At 49.2% G+C, this 20576-nt stretch overlaps 1 protein-coding gene across 1 annotated transcript in view; it reads left to right on the top strand.

Moving 5' to 3' along the window:
* The window catches only part of MDN1 (midasin AAA ATPase 1), a 2142100-nt gene that overhangs the window by 823346 nt on the left and 1298178 nt on the right, over nt 1–20576 (top strand). Inside the window, exon 43 of the mRNA XM_086926648.1 lies at nt 14479–14749. Within this exon, the coding sequence (XP_086782774.1) occupies nt 14479–14749 (271 nt within the window). The remainder of the gene's footprint in view (nt 1–14478; nt 14750–20576) is intronic.

Here is a 20576-nt window from a genome sequence, read left to right on the forward strand (position 1 = left end):
AGGCGTAGAAAATTTCGGCACTGAAACAGCCATATAAGACCTCCGCACCAAAACAGTCTGGTAAAACTTCAAAGCTGAAATCATTAAAGGACAAGGTTCCCATAACTAAGCCTCCTAAACATCCATCTTCTGAGCCTAAACAACCCCCACCGAAGGTCTCGGAGCCAGGGAAAGCTTCCATACCGGATCAGCCACACCAGTTTCTAAGGAGAAATCTTCCATGTCAAAGAAAACTGTCAATACCGAAGAACTTTTTCTCCCCGATCCAAAGCAAACCGCCATCTTAATCCATCCAAAGACTGGTCACAGACCAAACCACCTGCAAAAAGGAAACCAAAACTTTTACCACAGGCACCAGTTCCTCCAAAGAAATTGCTTATAGCTACTAATACTTCACCACCACCTTTCACCCCCTCCACCATTTAAACCTAATTTGCTCATCTCACCACCGCATTGTCCACAACCACTGGATCGTGATGAGGCACAGGAAGAACAGATCCAAGACTCTGAAGTAGACGTCTCCGACGCCGAAGATTACATCACCCTGGCTCAAAGGGACGCGAGTCCTGAGACCCCCGCCCTAAACAAGCCCATAACTAAGGCTCCAGTGACACCTCCGCCTTTGGGCTCGGGTCCACACCAAACAAAAACTTCGAGTACCCCGCTTTCCGGCCCGGCGCCGAAGAACAAACTAAAGCCTTCTGGCTCCAGCCAACCACCCGGTCACGAAAAGCCATCTTCCGCACCGAAACAGCCAGAGAAGACATCGGCACCGAAACAGCCACAAAAGCTCTCAGCACCGAACAGCCAGAAAAGACCTCTGCACCGAAGCAGCCAGAAAATCTCTCGGCACCGAAGCAGGCGTAGAAAATTTCGGCACTGAAACAGCCATATAAGACCTCCGCACCAAAACAGTCTGGTAAAACTTCAAAGCTGAAATCATTAAAGGACAAGGTTCCCATAACTAAGCCTCCTAAACATCCATCTTCTGAGCCTAAACAACCCCCACCGAAGGTCTCGGAGCCAGGGAAAGCTTCCATACCGGATCAGCCACACCAGTTTCTAAGGAGAAATCTTCCATGTCAAAGAAAACTGTCAATACCGAAGAACTTTTTCTCCCCGATCCAAAGCAAACCGCCATCTTAATCCATCCAAAGACTGGTCACAGACCAAACCACCTGCAAAAAGGAAACCAAAACTTTTACCACAGGCACCAGTTCCTCCAAAGAAATTGCTTATAGCTACTAATACTTCACCACCACCTTTCACCCCCTCCACCATTTAAACCTAATTTGCTCATCTCACCACCGCATTGTCCACAACCACTGGATCGTGATGAGGCACAGGAGGATAGGCAAGAAGATGAAGACATAGTGCCATCAGACACTGATCCTGATGATCCACCACAGGAACCAGACCCATGGCATGACTATAATATGGATCCTGATCTAAATAATGATCTGATCGACTACTAGCCGCAGATTCCTTAACGTAGAAGTATCCCCAGGCGTGAGACTGGATCCGGATCATTTTTTGCCACGGCATCCCTGCGCGCCGGGGTGACTGCATCTCACGACTCCGCCTTGGCTTCGTCTGTGACGTCAGTGAGGTCACAAGTCCCACCCGGCGCGCCAACGTCAGTTTTTTCCTTTTCCGCGTGCAACTCGGATCCAGATCGTGCTCCTATCCTGTTTGGGGCCTTTCCCTTTCGCTTGTTGCATGTGTGTGGGAACAGTGTGCGAATGCCTTAGGGCTTTATGACCTGCTCGTCTTGTGCGCGCCTCATGTCAGCGACGGAACCTCACACCGTCTGCATGTGGTGTTTGGGAGAACACCATGACTCCACTGATTGTGAAGCGTGCCAGCAGATGAAACCGAAGTCCCGGCGGGAGCGTCGGATGAAACGTCTGTCAGCCCGCATGTCCAGGTTGGCGTCGTCTCCATGCCCACCCCCTGCGAAGGGTTTCAATAATAGCCGTTTTAGTCTTTGACTTTGCCCTTCTCATAGGCCGCAAGAGTGTCGCTCACCTGTCGGTAAGTGTCGCAGTTTGTCCCCGTGGGCCGGTTCCCAGCCTGTTGAGGGCGTGGGCTCTCCGTGGGTGGTGCAGCCCTGCGTGTCGTCCCCCTAACTGCCTTTTCCTGGTGTGGGGGCGTCTAGAGCACAGATGGAGACATATGCGGCGGCCTTGCAGGCTTCGCTGGCTTCTCCTCCTTCCCCTCTTGGGACATCTGCGGATCCCTTGGCGCGATCGGGGCTCTCTGCGGCGTCGCCGGTAGCTCCGGCCCCGACTGGCTGGGATCCAGGTTCGGAGGATGTGGTGCCGTTGGGCTGCGGCCCTTTGAGGGTCCCTCCTTCAGATCACGGCGCCTCCGCTTCGCCGCAAACTCCTCTGGGAGTCCCTGTGGTGTCTCCGGGGCTCAGGTCGTATCCCCGAGCCCCCCTCGGGACAGGAGGAGGTCTTGTCAGAGGCGGAGGTGACGCACCTTAGGCGCCCGGCAACTGCTGGTCCTGGCGAAGGTCCCTTCTTGTCCTGTCACGGGCAGAGGCTGGCACGGGTCCCCTCTCCCTCCCCGGGTCCCTCTTGCTCCTCCACGCAGGCGGCTGCCTCGGCGCCTTTCCGGCGCCGTTCCCTCGCCGCTCCGGCACAGCCCTGGTCTTGTGCGCCGGACGATGACCTGCCTCCGATTGCTGACTCTACGGCGCCAGGCCAACGTCACGTCGTTGACTCTTCTTCGGACGCCTCCTCTTCTCCAGATGTTCGGCACTTGCTGGTTTCATCCTCGCTGGAGACGGGCCGCCGCGTCATGACCTTTTCCCTGGCGTCGTCCTAGGAAGGCTCCTCGCCCGTCACCGCGGTCTTCTCCCGAAGCACCACAGGTCCCCTTCGCCTCGGTCCCTATTGCTCCTTTCCAGACCTGGTCCTTCCTTCCTCCTGTTGGCTTAGGGGACGGCTGCCTTAGCTTACAGCCGTCCCCTACTGAGGAGCTGCTTTCTCAGCCGCGGGGCCCTACAGAGGCGGGTGCTGCCTTTGCTTGCGCTGTTTCCATGGCTGTGGGAATCTTGCGCTTGGGTGATCCAGCTGCCCATTTCCCTGCGGATCATCTTCGGGAGGACCTCCATCAGGGTTCTGGTGGTAGGGAGTGTAGGAAGGTGGATATCTGACTATGGTTGCCCCCAACTTTTTGCCTGGTGTTTTGCTGGTTTTCGACTTAGTTGGCCTGGGATCCTGCTATCCAGCACCCCAGGCTTCCTGCTCTCTCTGTAAAATGGACTCCATGTACCTTAGGTGCATACCCAATTGGATACTGAGTCACCTTATCAGTCCCTGTACAGTGTACCTTAGGTACCCAGGGCATAGGTGCACCCAGGGCCTACCAGGGGCTGCAGCATGTATTATGCCACCCCTGGCTGGCCATCCAAATCTGACACAACTGGCTGCACGACAGCTGGGGCAAGGTGGTGTAATCACCCTTTGCTTTAGATATAGTTCCCTATATCTAAACCTAAAATGGACACATATATTCCTATCAGTCACTCCTATGGCAGGCCTTATAAATCCTGAAGGCAGAGTGCTTGGAATTATGTGAGATGGTGCTCTGGCATGAGCTGAGCCCGCTTGCAGCTTGCGGAACCAAGTCCTAATAGCTGTTCCATGATAACGCTATACCATATACTCTTAAGTGCATTATGAACCTCGCGGTCAAATGCTAACTTTGGCATAGCATTATCAAAACATGTTGAGTAAGGTGGCATACAAATTGGAATACTACCCCCTCGCCATTTCTGTGGACGGGGGAATACTACCCCCTCGACAATTCTGTGGACGGGGGTAGCATTCCACCTTTCTAGAGGGACACGACATGTATGTAACTGTGAACCCTGGTTAAAGCTAACTAGGGCCTCAGCATCACAAAATGGATGCTGCCACCACAGACACAAGTCTGACCTCCTGCTGCTGGGAGTCCTTCCAGCGAGGGAGGCTTGGACAAAGGGTTTCCTGCCTTGGGAGGTGCTAGTACCACCCCAGACAGGATTTTGTGTATTAGGTAGGACAGGGCTGAAAGGAATGAGACATGCCTGGGGCACAAGGTGTCCCTGTGCATACTCCGGTCTGAACCAGTTCCTGGGGCACTCCAGCCCCAGAGCTGGCGCAAGACCGGACAAAGGATAGGGGGTGTAACCACCCCCCTTCCTGGTCCCACCCAGGGGAGGGACCTAGTCGTAGTGCAGCCCCCCTTAGCTGAATAAAGGTAGGAGCTGGTCCCATTCCAAATCAGATTAATCTTGACAACTTCCACGAAGAACTCTTGACCTTCGCCCTCCTGAATATCAGAAGACTGAAGAATCTCCCCTATGGTCAGGGAGTGACCAACCTGCTTCGCAGGCACCATCAAGCTCCTGTGCGGTTTGCTGCAAGTCCTTCCTTCCTGGAACCCGACGACCCAGCTCGACGAGACCTGGACCTCCAGACTCGTCTGACCTCTACCCACATCCACAGCACAGCTGGAACCTGTGGGTTGGACGAGCAACTTGGAGACGACCATCTTGACGAAACCTGCACAGCGCTTCCAGCACGACCGCCGAGGGATCCTCGAGTGAGTGCACTGGGGTCTGAGAAGCCCCACACCGACGCAGCTCCTGCACCAAAGACCAGCCCCCCAGCATCCACGAGATCTGCGTGGGGCCCTTTTGCCTGGTTGCTGCTTTTCTTGTTGTCTGGTCACTTGCCGGCTGGCTAGTGACCTCTGAGAAGACGACCTGAAGATTTCAACACTGCTGGTCTGGTCCCCCAGACTGGCCCTTGCTTCCTTGTAAACGAGAAGCACCCCGGACCCTCCTGGTCCGCACCAGACGCCATCTTTGTTCCACCGCGTGGCTTGCACTTACCAAGGCCTGTTGACCAGATCGACGATCCAACACCGCCAACAGCAGCAGACTACGTGGGACAGCTTGTGCCTCCAGCCTGGTCGTAGAGAACAGCTCCTGGTCCGCGCAGCTACAGAGAAAAGTGTCCCCTCCTACACCTGACTGCGGCGACAGCACCTGGTTCCCTCCTGGTTCCAGCACCGTCACTGGCTAGTGACCAAGACTCTGTCCCCTTCCCTTTCAGGACTTCTTCTTCCTAGTTCCATCCTTGGAACCACCGGACTCCTCCATCTGTCCGCCTGCCAGCAACTACTTGTTTCAGGCTTCACCGGGATCAACGCAGCAAACCCGACACCACTTCAGCCCTATGCACCCGCAGCCTGTGGGTTAGGTAACTAAAGCTTCTAGGTGCTGAAGTCCGTGTTCACTATCCTAGTGTTCAGGTCCACTGTTGTTTTTCCTCCATCCAGCCGGGTTCGTCCGGAATCCGTAACTCTTTAAACTGTAGCATCCATAGACGTTGGTACACATCCCGCGTGAGAGTTTCCACTCTGCACGTGAGTCCCGTGGGCCTCCTGCTCCTTACTTACCTGGTCAGTAGTTTAGTCCCAGCGATCCTCCAGCCTCTGGATCTTCTTACAGTACTTTCTTTCCTCGCATTCCATTGTTTCCAGTATATGGTTTGTCGTGCCCCTAGGGCACCATTGCAAATCGTGCAACTTGAGTGTATTTTTCCTAAGAGTTTGTCATGTGCTTAGCCCTCTAACCTCATAAAGAGTTCAGAGGTGTATGTTAGTTAATAAATACTTGTTTATTTTCATAACTACCTGTTTGGTGTCCTTTCACTTGGTATTCAAGGGGTTATATGTGGTAAAACAGCTGGCTTCACATGCCAATAGAGTTTAGACTAAGACTGCTTTGTCCATGCTATCATTAGGATAGCTGGTCTATAAGGTTGACTTACAACCAATCACCATAAGGGTTGTTTGGACTGATACAAGGTGATCACTAGAATTAGTGAGCATCATATATCAGGCCAACTTCTCACAGGGAGCTGCTGCTTCCCTTCGAGTGTTTGCTCCATTCTTCTCTTCTGGGGGCTTGGGGCCGCCCGCCACGGGGGACCCGGTTCCCCTAACACCTTCTGCACCGCCACCATCCAGCGCCAGGTGATCCGGTGCGTCTTTCCCTCCACCCTTCTACCACGGGCCCTCTTTTGTAAAATGCCTTCCCCTCCCTGCCAACGCTGTTGTCTCCCCCATCACGGGAGGCCGCTGGCTTGGCTCCTTGGGGCGTAATGTGTTCGCCTCCACCAGTGCTGCTCTATGGGCTCTTAGACACTTTGTGTGTTTTAGCTAGGGCCTCTTCCTGCTTGTGGGACTCGGTGGAGTCCCTTATGTCTGCCGCTTCTCAGGAGGGTGCCTTTGTGGATCTGCAGCACTATGTGTTGAATGGCCGGGAGCTGGCGGTGTATATTCTTCGCTCCGCTCTGGACATCTCGGAGGTGCTTGGTCGTGCAATGGCTTATTCGGTTGCACTTCATCGCCATGTCTGGCTCCGCGACAGTGTGTTTCCAGAGAACGTTCGAGAACAGCTGGTGGACCTCCCTTTCGATGGCGCTCTTCTGTTCCACTCCCCTGTGGACTCGGCCATTCAGAGGTTCTTGGTGGGGCTTCGGCTTCCTCCTCCTCCTCCTCCTCCTCCTCCCCCTCCCCCTCAGTGACCTGTGAGTTGATTTGATTTTCGGGAGGTGACCTTCCGTTGTGGAGGGTCGCCCCAGTTGTGTGATCTGTGCATCCTAGTCCTTCTTCGGACTATGGTGGTGTTGGCTGCTGGCCGGCCCTTTTTTGACTGTTTTTTGGCTGTTTTTTGGCTTTTAATAAGCTGTGCCTGCCTTGAGACTGGGCCTTCTGTTATACGTGTTGGCGGATTGACAAGCCATCTGCGGGTTCTCCGCAGGTCTCTCTGGTGTCCACTGCTGCAGAATGTTTTTTCCTAAGGGGGTTCCCATAGTTTGGGATGTGACACGCTCTATGTGGGATGATGGTAGCTATCATATAGCACTGTCATGTGCTGGGGAGGTGTGGTCGCTTTTTGGGCCTCTGCTTTCCATGGCGTTACGGTATGTTGCAGGTGTGATCCACTTGCTGGTAGTTCTGGATTGGCTTGAGTTGCGCCCCAGGCTGTCTTCTCCGGGTCGCTGCATTGCTGGCCTGGTCTGGCCTGCTGTCTGCGGCCTTGAGGCCTTGCTCAGCCTAGTCCGCTTCTTTTTGTCTGTGTGTGTTTGGACTCCTCCTTTATGGACGTGTCCAGGCCCTTCTTGGCCTTCATGGTCTCTGTCTTCGGCTAGCATCTGGCTTGCCCTGGGTGCGCGTTCTGGTGGGTTGTCTGCATCTGGCCGTGCATGCTGGTGCCATCCTACTGCTTTTCTGCACCATTGTGTCTTCTGGCACTTTGGCGGGACAGTCCGTCCTACCGTTTCTTCCAGTGGTCCCGCCTTCGGTTCTGGCTGTCCTCCCTAGGGGTTGGGCTGGTTCTTGAGTTCCTTGTCCCTCTTGGGGTGCAGTCCGTCCTGCTGGATATTGGGTGGTTCATCCTGGGTGACCCTAGATTACCCTGCCTTCTTCCGCCTGTCCTACTGTTGAGGGCGCCGTTCTGTCTGTCCTGTTGCCTTATGGCTGTGTTAGGCTTGGCTGCCCTCTTCACTGAGCATGTTCCCAGTGCGGGGGCTTGCCTTTGCTCTACCTGTTCTCCTTGGAGTCTCTAGGTTGTTCTTCTTCCTATGTGTCCTCTTCCTTCTTTGGGCCTTGGGGCTTCTGGATAGGTTCTTGATCCCTTGAATGGGTGTGGTGCGCTCTGGCCTCCTTTCGTTTTGTCCTTGTTTCTCCTGCTGATGGATGGCGGGCTGCCTTTCTTCTTGTCTTCCCGCACAAAGGCACAGAAGTACCTATAAACCAATCCTTCAATGCGCCAAAAAGGGAGAAAGGAAACAAACAGGACGAATCATCCTGTCAGAAATAGTAACAAAATGCATACACTGAAGACATAGCCACCCACAGGGAAGCGAATGCATAAGACCAAGCCAAAGGTCCTCGCAGAATGGGGAGGAATGGCGGGCCGGGAAGGAATCTGCGTCTAGAATCTTCTCTACCAGATACATTGTTACCGAAGGTAAGTAACTCAACCATCCAGACTTCTATCCCTCAAAACCATCTTCACCAGATGACTGTGTGTTTTGCCCAGTTAATCAATAGGGCTGCAACATACCATAAAGTCAAACTACACTCCGACCTTGTAGAAGATGACTTTTTTTTAGAACCTTTTGAGCAGCCACAAAAATCAACTCACATCTTGCCAATGCTTAAAGGACTTCTTAAACACACCCCTGAGGTGTTTAAAGACCCAGTAAGAGCTAGGGTTTTTAACCCCAGAATAGATAAAACAAGCATTCTCATAGCCAATAGGTCTCGCTTTTGGGACCTTCTAAGTTTTTAGTTATGCAGCACAATATCCTTGGTGCAACATCGACTGTTGCGTGGCTAAACACTTATAAGGTCACAAAGGCGAGATCTATTGGCTATGCCAATGTTTGTTATTTTTTGTTCTTGGGGGAAACCGGGCTAGTGCCAGGAGGGTCAAGGGTGAGTGGCAAGGAGGTGAGGAGTGAATGCCAAGAGGGACAAGGGTGACTGTCGGGCATGAGGGTGAAGGGCGAGTGCCAGAGAGGTGAGGAGTGAGTGCCAGGGAGATGAGCTGTAGGAGTCTGGAGGTTCAATTGTGAGTGCCAGGGAGGGGAAAGGGTGAGTGCAGAGAAAGGGGAAGTATGAGTGCCAGGGGTGAGGGGTAGATGCCAGGCCAGGGGGGTGAAGGGCTAGTGCCATGGAGGTGAAGGTTGAGTGCCAGGTCAGGTGGATGAAAGGTGAGTGCCATGGAGGTGAAGGGTGAGTGCCAAGGGGGCGAGTAGTGAATGCCATGAGGGACATGGGTGAGTGTCAGGGAGGTGACAGTTGTGTCACGCAGAGTCCATGCTGAGTGCCAGAGAGGGAGAAGGGTGAGTGCCAGGTACGAGGAATGACTGCCAGGCCTAAGGTGTGAAGGGTGAGTGACAGGGTGGTGAGGAGTGAGTGACAGACTGCAAAGAGTAGTAGTGAGCTGGGGTCTAGAAGGAGGTGTGGAGATCACCTGGTGTGCCAGGCTGGGACGCACCAGTGCCAGGCCAGACTTGGGTGGATGCAAGAACCTCTGAAAGGCAGGTGCCAGGTCACGCATAACCTTAGTACAGGAGTGGGGTGCGCAGGAGAGAGTAACATCTTAAAATAGGAAACTATTCAAAATCCTGAATACTCAACTTTATGGTCTTGCAACCTTATGTGGAAAGTATTTTGCAAATGAATGGGTTTCCGTATCGGTCCTGCAGCTTGTTACAGCAACTTATTGAGATAAAGTTTGCATTGCAAATAAGCCAAAGCTAACACAATTTGAATTAGTAATGGTAAGATTCGCAATGAACTAAAGATAAGTTAAAAAAGCACCCCAGAATAGAACCGAGGATACAGAATAATAAAAATGGGTTCAATATTGGTCTCCTTTTCACAGCTGAAAGCCGAAAAACAGGGTGTTGTGGAGGACTCGGATTCTGGTGGAATCAGAACTTTTAAAAGTCGATTTTTCATAAATCCTTTTGTTGCAGTTGTGTGTGTGGTTGTGTGGGTGATTGTGTGGGTGTGGTTGTGTGTGTAGTTGTGTGGGTGGTTGTGTGTGTAGTTGTGTGGGTGATAGTGTGGTTGTGTCTGTGTGGTTGTGTGTGGGTGTGGTTGTTTGTGGTTGTGTGGGTGTGTATGTGTGTGGTTGTGTGTGGGTGTGGTTGTGTGTGGGTGTGGTTGTGTGTGGGTGTGGTTGTGTGTGGGTGTGGTTGTGTGTGGGTGTGGTTGTGGGTGTGGTTGTGTGTGTGTGGTCGTGTGTGTGGTTCTGTGTGTGTGCGTACTGTAATCCATGCAAGGTGTGTGTTGGGATCACTTAAATTAGGCCCAATACCAATTCGTATAGTTGGTAGTCATTGAGGAGCAGAGTAAATATGTGGTCGTCCACGGAAGAGACTACAAAGTTTGAGACCAATAAGTTTATTCATTTTGATGCAACTCGAAAAAGTTTGCACACCATGGTAATTTACATTTGGATTCAAATGAAAGTGAAAGTGATCAGACGGAGGCAGAGGGGAAAGCACAGGAAATAAACACAAGCAACTTAATGACCCGTGACGAAGGAGGCAGATGGTGGCTGTGCACGTGAATACAAGCGTGTAGCACGCCAGTAGCACTTTGAAAACTCACCTACTTAATGTGACTCCATATACATCAAATGTCAGCTTCCTTTAGATTCCTTAGTGTAGCCAATGCACGTAAAAGAGCAAACTCTCGGGTCAGGTGACACACCACCTCCTGATAAAGAATCTACATTTCTAGACGAATCAGGCAAACTAATGGCGTCTCAAGCTGCAAATTCATGGAAAATAGCTCACACACAAACCCTTCTAGCAAGGTACGACAGGGCTCACTATGATCTAGAAACCCTCATTCAACACCTACCAAAAGAATATAAGGATAAAGCCAATGAACTTATACAAGAAGGCAAACTAATTACAAATACATCTATTTAATGTGAGCTCGACGAAGCAGACACTGTGTCCTGTGCACTAAATACCAGTGTCTTGCTACGCAGACATGCCTGGCTCAGGGTATCTGGCTTTAAACAAGAGGTACACAATACCACCCTGAATCAATCTTTTGACCAGGATCACCTCTTTGGCCCTGCAGTGGATACATCTTTAGAAAAGATAAAGAAAGACACAGAGACTGCCAAGTCTATGGGAGCGTAACAATTACCTTCTAACAGAGGCTCCTTTCAGCGTTCCTTCTATAGGGCAGGTTCCAAGACAAATACAACAGAACACCCTTTCTCATCCTACAAAAGTCCCAACCAGGGCTCCTTTTCCAAAGGATACAACAGAGGAAGTTATAGAGGAAACAACAAGGGCAGAGGCAGGGGTAACAATACCCACAACTCCCCTAATACCAAACAGCGACTTTCCTCCGCATCCCCCTGATCATTCCACTCCTGTCGGGGACGCCTCTCACAGTTCCTACCGGTCTGGGATTCGATCACAACAGACAAGTGGGTAATCAAATTATCCAATATGGTTACTGCCTGGAACTTACTGCAACTCCACCCAACATACCGCCCAAACATCTCAAGCTTCTACAAGCACAAGGTTCTCTCAATGCTTTAAAAGCATACAATAGAACCAGTCCCCATACAGCATCAAGGAACAGGAGTTTACTCCCTGTATTTCCCAATTCCTAGAAAGGACGGTACTCTAATACCTATACAGGACCTCAGGCCTCTCAATTTCTATATACAGTCAAATCATTTTCACATATTCACTCTTCAACAAGTCCTTCCATTGCTTCAGCAAAACGTCTTCCTTGCCACATTAGATCTCAAAGACGCCTACTTCCATACACCCTGCGCAAGGAAATATCTAAGGTTCACAGTGGACGGTCCACACTATCAGTTCAAAGTCCTCCCATTCGGGGTCACTACAGCACCCAGGCTATTTACAAAGTGTCTTGCAGTAGTAGCAGCACACTTGCGAAGGCAACACATCCATGTATTTCCATACCTGGATGACTGGCTGATTAAAGGCAAGTAATACCACCAGTGTATTTACCACACTTATCAAACAATCCAACTGCTACACAACTTGGGGTTTACAGTAAACTACAACAAGTCACACCTGCGGCCCTCCTACCTACATCCATACCTAGGAGCCACAATAGACACTTCTAAAGCTCCAGCATACCCCAATCCAGCCAGGATAGCCAGTATGCAAACCCTCACCAAATGTCAACCACAACACTTTCTTCCAGCCCGAGTGTTTATGCAGCTCACAGGAATGATGGCCTCTTGCATTTTCATAGTACCTCATGCAAGACTTCATCTTCCAGGAGTGAACAATCAGATTGCAGATCTATTGAGCCATCAGACTCAGCAGATACACGAGTGGGAACTTCATCTGCAAGTTCTTCAACCCTTTTTCCCCATGTGGGGCGACATAGATCTGTTCGCCACACACACAAACGCGAATTGCCCAACCTTCGCTGCCAGGTTCTCACATCCGTTGTCTCTCAAAATGATCCTCGTTGCTCCCACTTGGGCATGGCAACCATGGTTCACAACACTTCTAGAACTCTCAGTAGTTCCACACTAAAAACGACCACTCTCCCCAAACCTGCTAACGCAGAACCATGGAGACATAAGACTCCCAGATCTAGCACAACTGAATCTAGCTATCTGGCTCCTGAAATCCTAGAGTTCTGTTACCTCAACCTCCCACCTGACTGTATATGAACATTATTAAAGAAGCCAGACGCCCCACTATTAGAGCTTGCTAAGCAGCTTAATGGAAAAGATTTGTCTTTTACTGCAACAAAATTGACCCGCTATATGCTTCAATTCAGAACATCATTTGCTATTTGTTAGATGTAACCTGGCATACTCATCTGTAAAACTACATCTGGCCGCACTTGCCGCCTACCTGCAAAATAGACAACTTTTGTAATTATTTAGAGTACCTGCTATCAAAGCCTTTATGGAATGCCTTAAAATGATAATTCCACCCACGCAGCCACCCTCTCCTGTATTGAATCTAAACATTGGTCTTACTAGACTCATGGGTCCCCCATTTGAGCCTTTACACATATGCGAATTACAGTTCCTTACATGGAAAGTAACATTCCTTATCACAATCACCTCTCTCAGGAGAGTAAGTGAAATCCAGGCTTTAACCATACAAGAACCATTCTTACAAATACATCCTAACTAAGTGGTTCTCAGAACATATCCAAAATTCGTTCCCAAAGTAATTTCTACTTTCCATCTTAATCCGTAGAATTGCCAGTATTTTTTCAAAACCCCGATTCCCTAGCAGAGAGAGCTCTTCACACGCCTGACTTCAAGAGCTCTGCTTTATTATATCAACAGGACTAAAGCCTTTAGAAAAACAAAACAACTGTTTGTGGCTTTCTCTCCACCTCACAAATGCAATCCCATCTCCAATGCTGAAATTACCAGGTGGATAGTCAAAATGCATTCAAATATGCCATCACAAAGCAAAACGCACATTAACAATTCCCCCTAGAGCACATTCAACATGCAAACTAGGGCCTTCCATGGTATTCTAAGGGAACATTCCCCTAGAAGATATATGTAAGGCAGCCACATGGTCTACTACACACACCTTCACTAAACGCTATTGTGTAGATGTGCACACAAAGCAACAAGCTTGTGTAGGCCAGGCTGTTCTTACTTTTTCAACACTTTTTCAAACCACTGCAGTCGATACAGGTGACCACCGCTAGGGGAGAAACTGTTGTACAGTCTCTGCACACATATGAATTCTGCAGCTCATATGCCTTGAACGGAAAATGCTACGTACCAGTATGAATCTGTTCTGGGCATGTAGAGCTGCAGAGATTCATACTCCCACCCACCTCCCCGGAACCTGTATCTGTTCCAGTGTTATTTTACTTAGATACATTACATTCACATGGATATCTTTTCTGTTTCCTACAAACTCCATCATTTCCCATCATGGCGAAAAACAATCTAAAGATGGAGTCGATGTCCATGCGCACTATTGTCCAAGGGAGGAGTCACCTTTTTTCGTGACTACAAAGACTTCTTCCAAGATAGCAACAAGGTGCTAGCATCCGAGCCCAACACCAGATGGCGATCTATGCACAAGTATGAATCTCTGCAGCTCTACATGCCTTGAACAGATGCATACTGGTAAGTAGCATTTTCCTTCTTTATTTTTTGTGTATTGTATTGTTTAGCGGTTCAAATGATCAAACCTGCTTAGGCCATGGTCCCCCATTCCAGTAATGATACTGTTGGGGTCCCCAGATTCCAGTAATAATTAATTGGGGGCACCCAGGTTCAGGTAATGATTAAGTGGGGGTTCACAGAAGTCAAAAGATTAAGAACCAATGATCTAGGGTTGCAGAGGAGAAGGCAGTGTGGAAAGGCTGTTGCAATACAATCACACAGATTTCGATGTCTGCATAGTAAGATACATACAGTATTTAGTCTCTTTCCCCTGTAATTAAAGGTGTAGCAGCTGGCTGAATATAATAGAAAAACCATATCAACAAAAGATTGTGAAGTGTTCTGGGTATTGTGAAGCAGCTTCAGTTTGTATCAATCTGGGTGTAGGGTAGCTGAAAATGATTTGTAAATTGTGAAATTTACATTTGATTACTTTCATTTTCTGCTTTGTGAAACAGAAATGCTAAGACTGCCAATGTAGAAAACCATTCAAGTATTAACTGTTGGAAACCCCTACTTAATGCCAATTCCGGTTGTTAACATTTGTTAGTCCTGGGCCTTTTTATTGCCTTTAAAATGCTTTGTGTGTAAATCGATCAATGATTTCCTGCAAGTTTAAGGAAATTGAAATATGTCTTGAAGCTGTAAACCAGGTCTTATGACACTTACTTGTATTCTCATTCAGTTTCTTTGTTCTAATGCTGTTGCACCATTGATTGCTACAGGCAGACCTCAATAGACCATGGCAGTGCCTATTAGAGAAGGTGGAAGAGTTTTTGAGTGCTCTCATCAGGGATAGTCTTCTGGCTACAGATATCTTTCCAGAAGATTGTGATGTGCTGCTCCGTGCCTGGAGTTCCTTCAGTCTACATTGTAAACCCAAATCGGTTGATGACCGCAATCGAAATAACAGCACAGATCTCCTGAACAAAGTTGAAGCAATTATTGGACTTATCCACAGGATGAATAAAAAAACAAACTCCTTCTCGAAAACGGGTAGGTAGAGTGATGCGTAACTCGAAAGCCTGCCTGGCTTGTTTACCTCATGCCCTATAACAGGTTTGTTCTTCAATAAATATTGTTTGTCTATGGTGATTTTCTGTTTTGGGCTTTGGGTTTATAACCTTTGCCAGTGATGTTTGTTTGGGCGTTTGGTATATAGTCTGTAAATATATGTAATAACTTGCATAAAAGTCTTCACTAACAATAAGGTTCAGAAAGCTTTGGTAGAACTCATTATATATTACCTAATAATATATCCGTCATTCTTGCTAGGTGTACACTTTTTGCTTTCTCACTGTCCCTGTAATTAATATTTGTCAATTTGAAAATAGATATGCATTCAGAAGGAATTGTGTGTTTTTGTATTTATATATGGTTATTTGTGTTTTCAGTTGTATATCAGACCATCAACTTGTTGCCCTTCTGGCCTCTTTCTTGCACTTAGTAAGTTTGCTTGCTCATTTTTGGGTATTGTGACTTATCTCTAGAGATCTTTTTACAGTAGTGTGTGCTTTAAAGTATAATCAAAGTCTAATTTATTTTTACCTTGTGCGCTGGAAACTGAGTAGCTGCCCTCTGACTGTGCTTCCACGTTTGGACCACTAGAGCATTTGCACCCAGATTCTTCAAATCTGGAATTATCACACACATCTGAATTCTGTTTTTCTTTGTGTGGCTTGTCTTTAACAATGCGGTACATACGGAGTCTGCAAATTCACCACTAGTACCAAGACCCTACAATTAAGTGACAACATACTTTGGACCCAAAGAAGCCATACAAACTGCAACTCGACGCACGTAATCTACCTAATTACGTGCCCATGTCAACGACAATACATTGGCATGACCTGTCGCAAAATCAAACTCCGCATAGGAGAACATCGGAGTAATGTCAGACTGAAGAAAAATACAACAAAACTATGTACACACTTTGTAGAGGCAGGCCACACCTGTGACGATCTGAGGTGGACAGTTCTGGAAATGCTTGAATTAAAAAATCAGAATGCAGAACAGATTTTGTTCGAGAAAGAACAAAGATGGGTGGATAGGTTGAAGACAGATGTAGTGGGGATGAACGACCATATCCCATGGCACCAATTTTATTGAACTGATTTGATCAGATGTGTGACCACCACCTGTGTCTTAAAACCCATCAATGATATTTATAGTCCTCAAGCAATGCACTGCAGATTATATGTGCGAGAATTTACAATTGCAAATAATGGAGTCTTGCAATGACCCTTATATACAATAAAATGATCTTTACACTTATCACCTAGAGATACTGTGTAATAATGACAGCCCTCAGTGAGTTTATAACATTCGACCCTTCAAAGTAAATCTTCCGCTATAACTATATAGCAATCAAATATCCTCAATGGGTTTGAAACTTCCTTAAGATATTAACTGAAAAGCAGAGTAACAACTGCCTAGAGTCCTTTTAACTATCGAGTATAATCACTCGTTTACCCTTCATCTTACAAGTATTTACTCCTTAAAAAAGTTGTCCTTCCTTTGTGTTAAGGCCCCATACATAGGACGGGGAAACAGAGTCCCGCCCATAGCCAGGGGCAGAGTCCGCACAAGGGACGCGAGACCGTACCTCATGGGTAAGAATGGTGGCTCCCGATTTTCCAGCAAAACGGGTAAGAATGCTAAAGGTCTTAACCAGGGGCCCCCCCTCTTTTACTTGACAGTAAAATACCAGAAGCGACTATGGGGCCCTTGTTGAAGTGCGAAGTTTGCACACATAAGGTAACCTTTATTATTTTCTATACGAGGCACATGAGTCACTATTTATTTATTTGCTTACGTTCCTTTTAAAACCAACACGCCTTATTAAGAAATGAGCACTGCCTATTTATCCAGTATTAGGGGTGTCTTTCATAGATTCACATGCCTGAATCATTCCCCGTCGTCGAGACGGGAGCCTCCGGTAAATAAAAAAGTAATGTCCATAGACATACATAGAGAAAAAGGGTCTAAGGGCCTCCCCTTAGTAGCCTTTCCTTGTCCTTATGTAAAAAAGGACCAAACTCTTACAGTCAGCCAATCAGCTCCGACCTCCCTCTAGAACCTTCCTGGGAGGAGCCTCAGTCCCTCAGATTTTCTACCGCACGTTGTGCTAGGGAGTCTCCAGCCTGAGCTCTCCTCAGGATTACTTCAAACTTCATCAAACTTCTTGAAAGTGTTCTCTAAACCTTCAACTCTTCAAAGAAGACTTCACTACACTGTCTTGGCAGTAAGTGTGTTCTTTCCACTGCTTTTTCCATGTCTGACTCGAAGAAGAAAGCCCTGTTCAGGGCATGCTCTTCCTGTAGCAAGAAAAGAATTCATGTGGATGATCAGCACGACCTGTGCTTGTATTGCCTTTACCCGGACCATGTCTCAGACAAATGCAAGATCTGTAGGTCTTTTCCTAAAAAGACTGTGAGACAGGGAAGGTCGCCTTCTTATATGGCTGGACAGGCTTAAGGACAGAGACCACCTGGACTCCTCCGTGAGTAGTGCTTCCAGGGCATCAGCAGTCTCTCAAAAGAGGCCTAGGGTATCTTCCCCGGGCCCCTCAGACACTCCTCCTGCGAAGACTCACAAAAAGTCTTCAGAGGCAAGATCTGCGACATCGTCAGTGTCTGCTAAGGAGGATAAAACCTTTAAGAAACCTGCTCCGTCCTCTAGACAAGCCCAGAGGACTACCTCAGTCACGACCACAGTGTCTACCACTTCAGCTTCGTCGCCTTCAGCGTCGACGACGACGACTACGTCCTCCTTATCTTCAGGTAGACCTGTTTCTTCAATTATTAGCCTAAAATCGTCATCGACGACAAAGACCTCGTCGACGACGAAGACTACACCGTCGTCGAAGCAGTTATCCAACATCCCACCGTCGACGACCAAGGCGTCGACGAGAGAATCGACGACGAGGACATCGTCTACGAAAGCACCGTCGACGAAGGCGTCGACGACGACTGCGCAATCGTCGACGACCAAGAACCCATCACCATCGACGAGGACCTCGTCGACGACTCCGTCGACGAGGGGTTCGTCGTCGGCGACGGCCCCGTCGACGAAGACTCCGTCGACCAGGGACTCGACGACGACACCGTCGACGAAGACTCCGTCGACGAAGGACTCGACGACGACACCGTCGACGGAGGGCTCGTCGTCGAAGGCGGAGTCCTGGAAACAATCGAAACTAGTGGAGGTATCAACCCTCATGCTACCGCCGTCGACGGTTCCCTCGACGACGACAGGCTTGGTTGTGCAGTCTACAAAGCCTGCCAAACCACAAATAACCCCAGAAACGACGTCTCCAAGCAAGGTGGAGAAGCAACCACCTCAGGAAATCTTCCAAAGCGAAGAATCCGAAGAAGATGACCACCTGGATCCCGCAACTTCGGTCTCGGACCTGCACATTAAATGCCAAAGCACTGACTAGGAGCAGGACGACTTCACCTATCAGGAGCACTCTATCCATACTAGTGTCCGCACGGAAGTCACCCCCATGATATGCTTGCCTGCAACCCTGGTTGATGACTTAAGGCTCCTTGTGCAGGACTACAAGCAACGCTTTCCAGAGTCAAACAGAGGCGGTCACGTGCCTAACATTCATGCGCCTCAGGACAAGGGGGATCAGACACCTAATATCCAAACTCCGGTGTCCGCCCCGAAACAAACTCGGCATCACCCTCAAACCCACCATGACGTCCAGCCTCAGGTGGTGGTCTCTTCGGACGATGATGAAGAGGAGGAGGAATTAGAGGACGGGGAGGTCCAGGAGGTACACTCTGACCACTCGGACCAGGATCACTCAGACCACGATGAAGAGGATGAATATGTGGCGTCATCCCCAGCTTCACCACAACCGCGTCATGCGGACTCCCCACCTGTGGACATTGCCGGCTTCCACAAGCTTGTGGAGAGAGCAGCGAAAAGATTCCATATGGCGGTGGAATCGACAGAAACGGACTGTTTCTTGCTGGATTTTAAGGAGCAGACTCACAAATCCGCAAAAACTATTCCAATTATTGAATTTCTGTGGGAACAAGGAAAGAAATTAATGCTAACGCCTGCTTCTGTACCGGCGGTTGTTCCACGCCTAGACAAGAAATACAGAGCGCCACTTACGGCAGCGGCTTGCCTAAATGGTCACCCCAAACCGGACTCAGTGGTGACACAGGCAGCCCAGAAACACTCCCGCAACCCTTCCTCACCTCTGTCCGCCCCCCCGGACAAGGAGGGCAGGAAACTTGACACGATTGGGAAACGTTTCTCATCCACATCGGCCATGACCATCAAGGTAGCAAACTCCATTGCCTTGCTGGGGCGTTACAATCGCCAGCTCTGGGAGGACATCGCCCCTTATGTACAGGAACTGCCTGACGCAGTACAGGGTGAGGTGAAGGCCCTACTAATAGAAGGTCAGTCTTCAGCGGCGGAGCTGATTGATTGTGCTATCGACGCAGCCATGACAGTCTTCCGTCAACTGGCGGGGGCTGCTGTCCTACGACGCCAAGGATGGCTAAGAGCGACCTCATTCCGCCAGGAAGTACAATCGAAGGTGCTGGACATGCCCTTCGACGGACAACACCTTTTTGGAGAAAAAATCGACGAGGCATTGCAGGCCATTAAAAAGGACACGGACACTGCAAGGGCACTGGGTACTCTGCAGTCCAGAAACCAGTCCTTTCGGGGCAACAGAGCAAGAGGTCAGTCCTCCTATCGAGGCTCCTTTCAGAACAGGTCCTCGTTTTCATACAATCACAAAGGCCAATACCAAAACAAACAGCAACAAGGCCGCCAATCTTCATTTGGAAGATCTAGCTACAGAGGTAAAAATACCAAGAGGGGCGCTGGCGGCCGCCAGTGACCGATTACTCCAGCCAGTCCATCCACCCTCTCCATCCTTTCAAATTGGAGGAAAGCTGACCCATTTCCTCACCAATTGGCAATACCTCACCACGGACAAGTGGGTTCTTCAAATTATTCGATTCGGCCATTCTCTCGAATTCACCTCCATCCCTCCCAATACCCCCCCACGCAAGCGGACGCACAAACACCCGCGCCAGCTTCTAAAGGAACTTTCGACAATGCTACAGAAAGGGGCAATCGAAAGAGTACCGGCATCCTCAAGGGGGAAGGGATTCTACTCCCACTTCTTTTTGGTACAGCAAAAAGAGAACAAGTGGAGGCCCATCCTGGATCTCCGGGCGCTCAACGCCTTCCTACGGAGCCAATCATTCAGGATGGTGACAATCCAAGAAATTCTGGGCATTCTAGAAAGAGGAGATTTCATGACATCCTTAGATCTCCAGGATGCCTACTACCACATCCCCATCCTCAGGAGTCACCGGAAATTCCTAAGATTCGAGGTGGCGGGCCGTCACTATCAGTTCAAGGTCCTGCCATTCGGCCTCAAGTCCGCGCCACGTATCTTCACGAAGTGCCTTGCACCAGTAGCAGCCTTCCTCCGTCAACTGGGCCACCAAGTCTTCCCCTACCTAGACGACTGGCTGGTGAAAGCACCCTCGCCCGCAGACGCAGTCACATCCTCCAACGCCTGCACCAATCTCTTTCAGAGACTGGGATTGACGCTCAATCTCAAAAAATCCTGCATGGTCCCCACAACGAAAATCACCTTCCTAGGGGCCATCTTAGACACGGAGTCCACGAGAGCCTTCCCCTCGAAGGAAAGGACGGACAAGATCTTATCCCTGGCCACGGCTGTGGCGGCAAAGACACACCTAAAAGTTCGGACTTACACCTCCCTCCTAGGTATGATGTCTTCCTGCATACTCCTCATCCCGCACTGCAGACTCAG

This window comes from Lissotriton vulgaris, chromosome 6, assembly GCF_964263255.1.
Source record: "Lissotriton vulgaris chromosome 6, aLisVul1.2, whole genome shotgun sequence".
Classification (NCBI taxonomy): Eukaryota; Metazoa; Chordata; class Amphibia; order Caudata; family Salamandridae; genus Lissotriton; species Lissotriton vulgaris.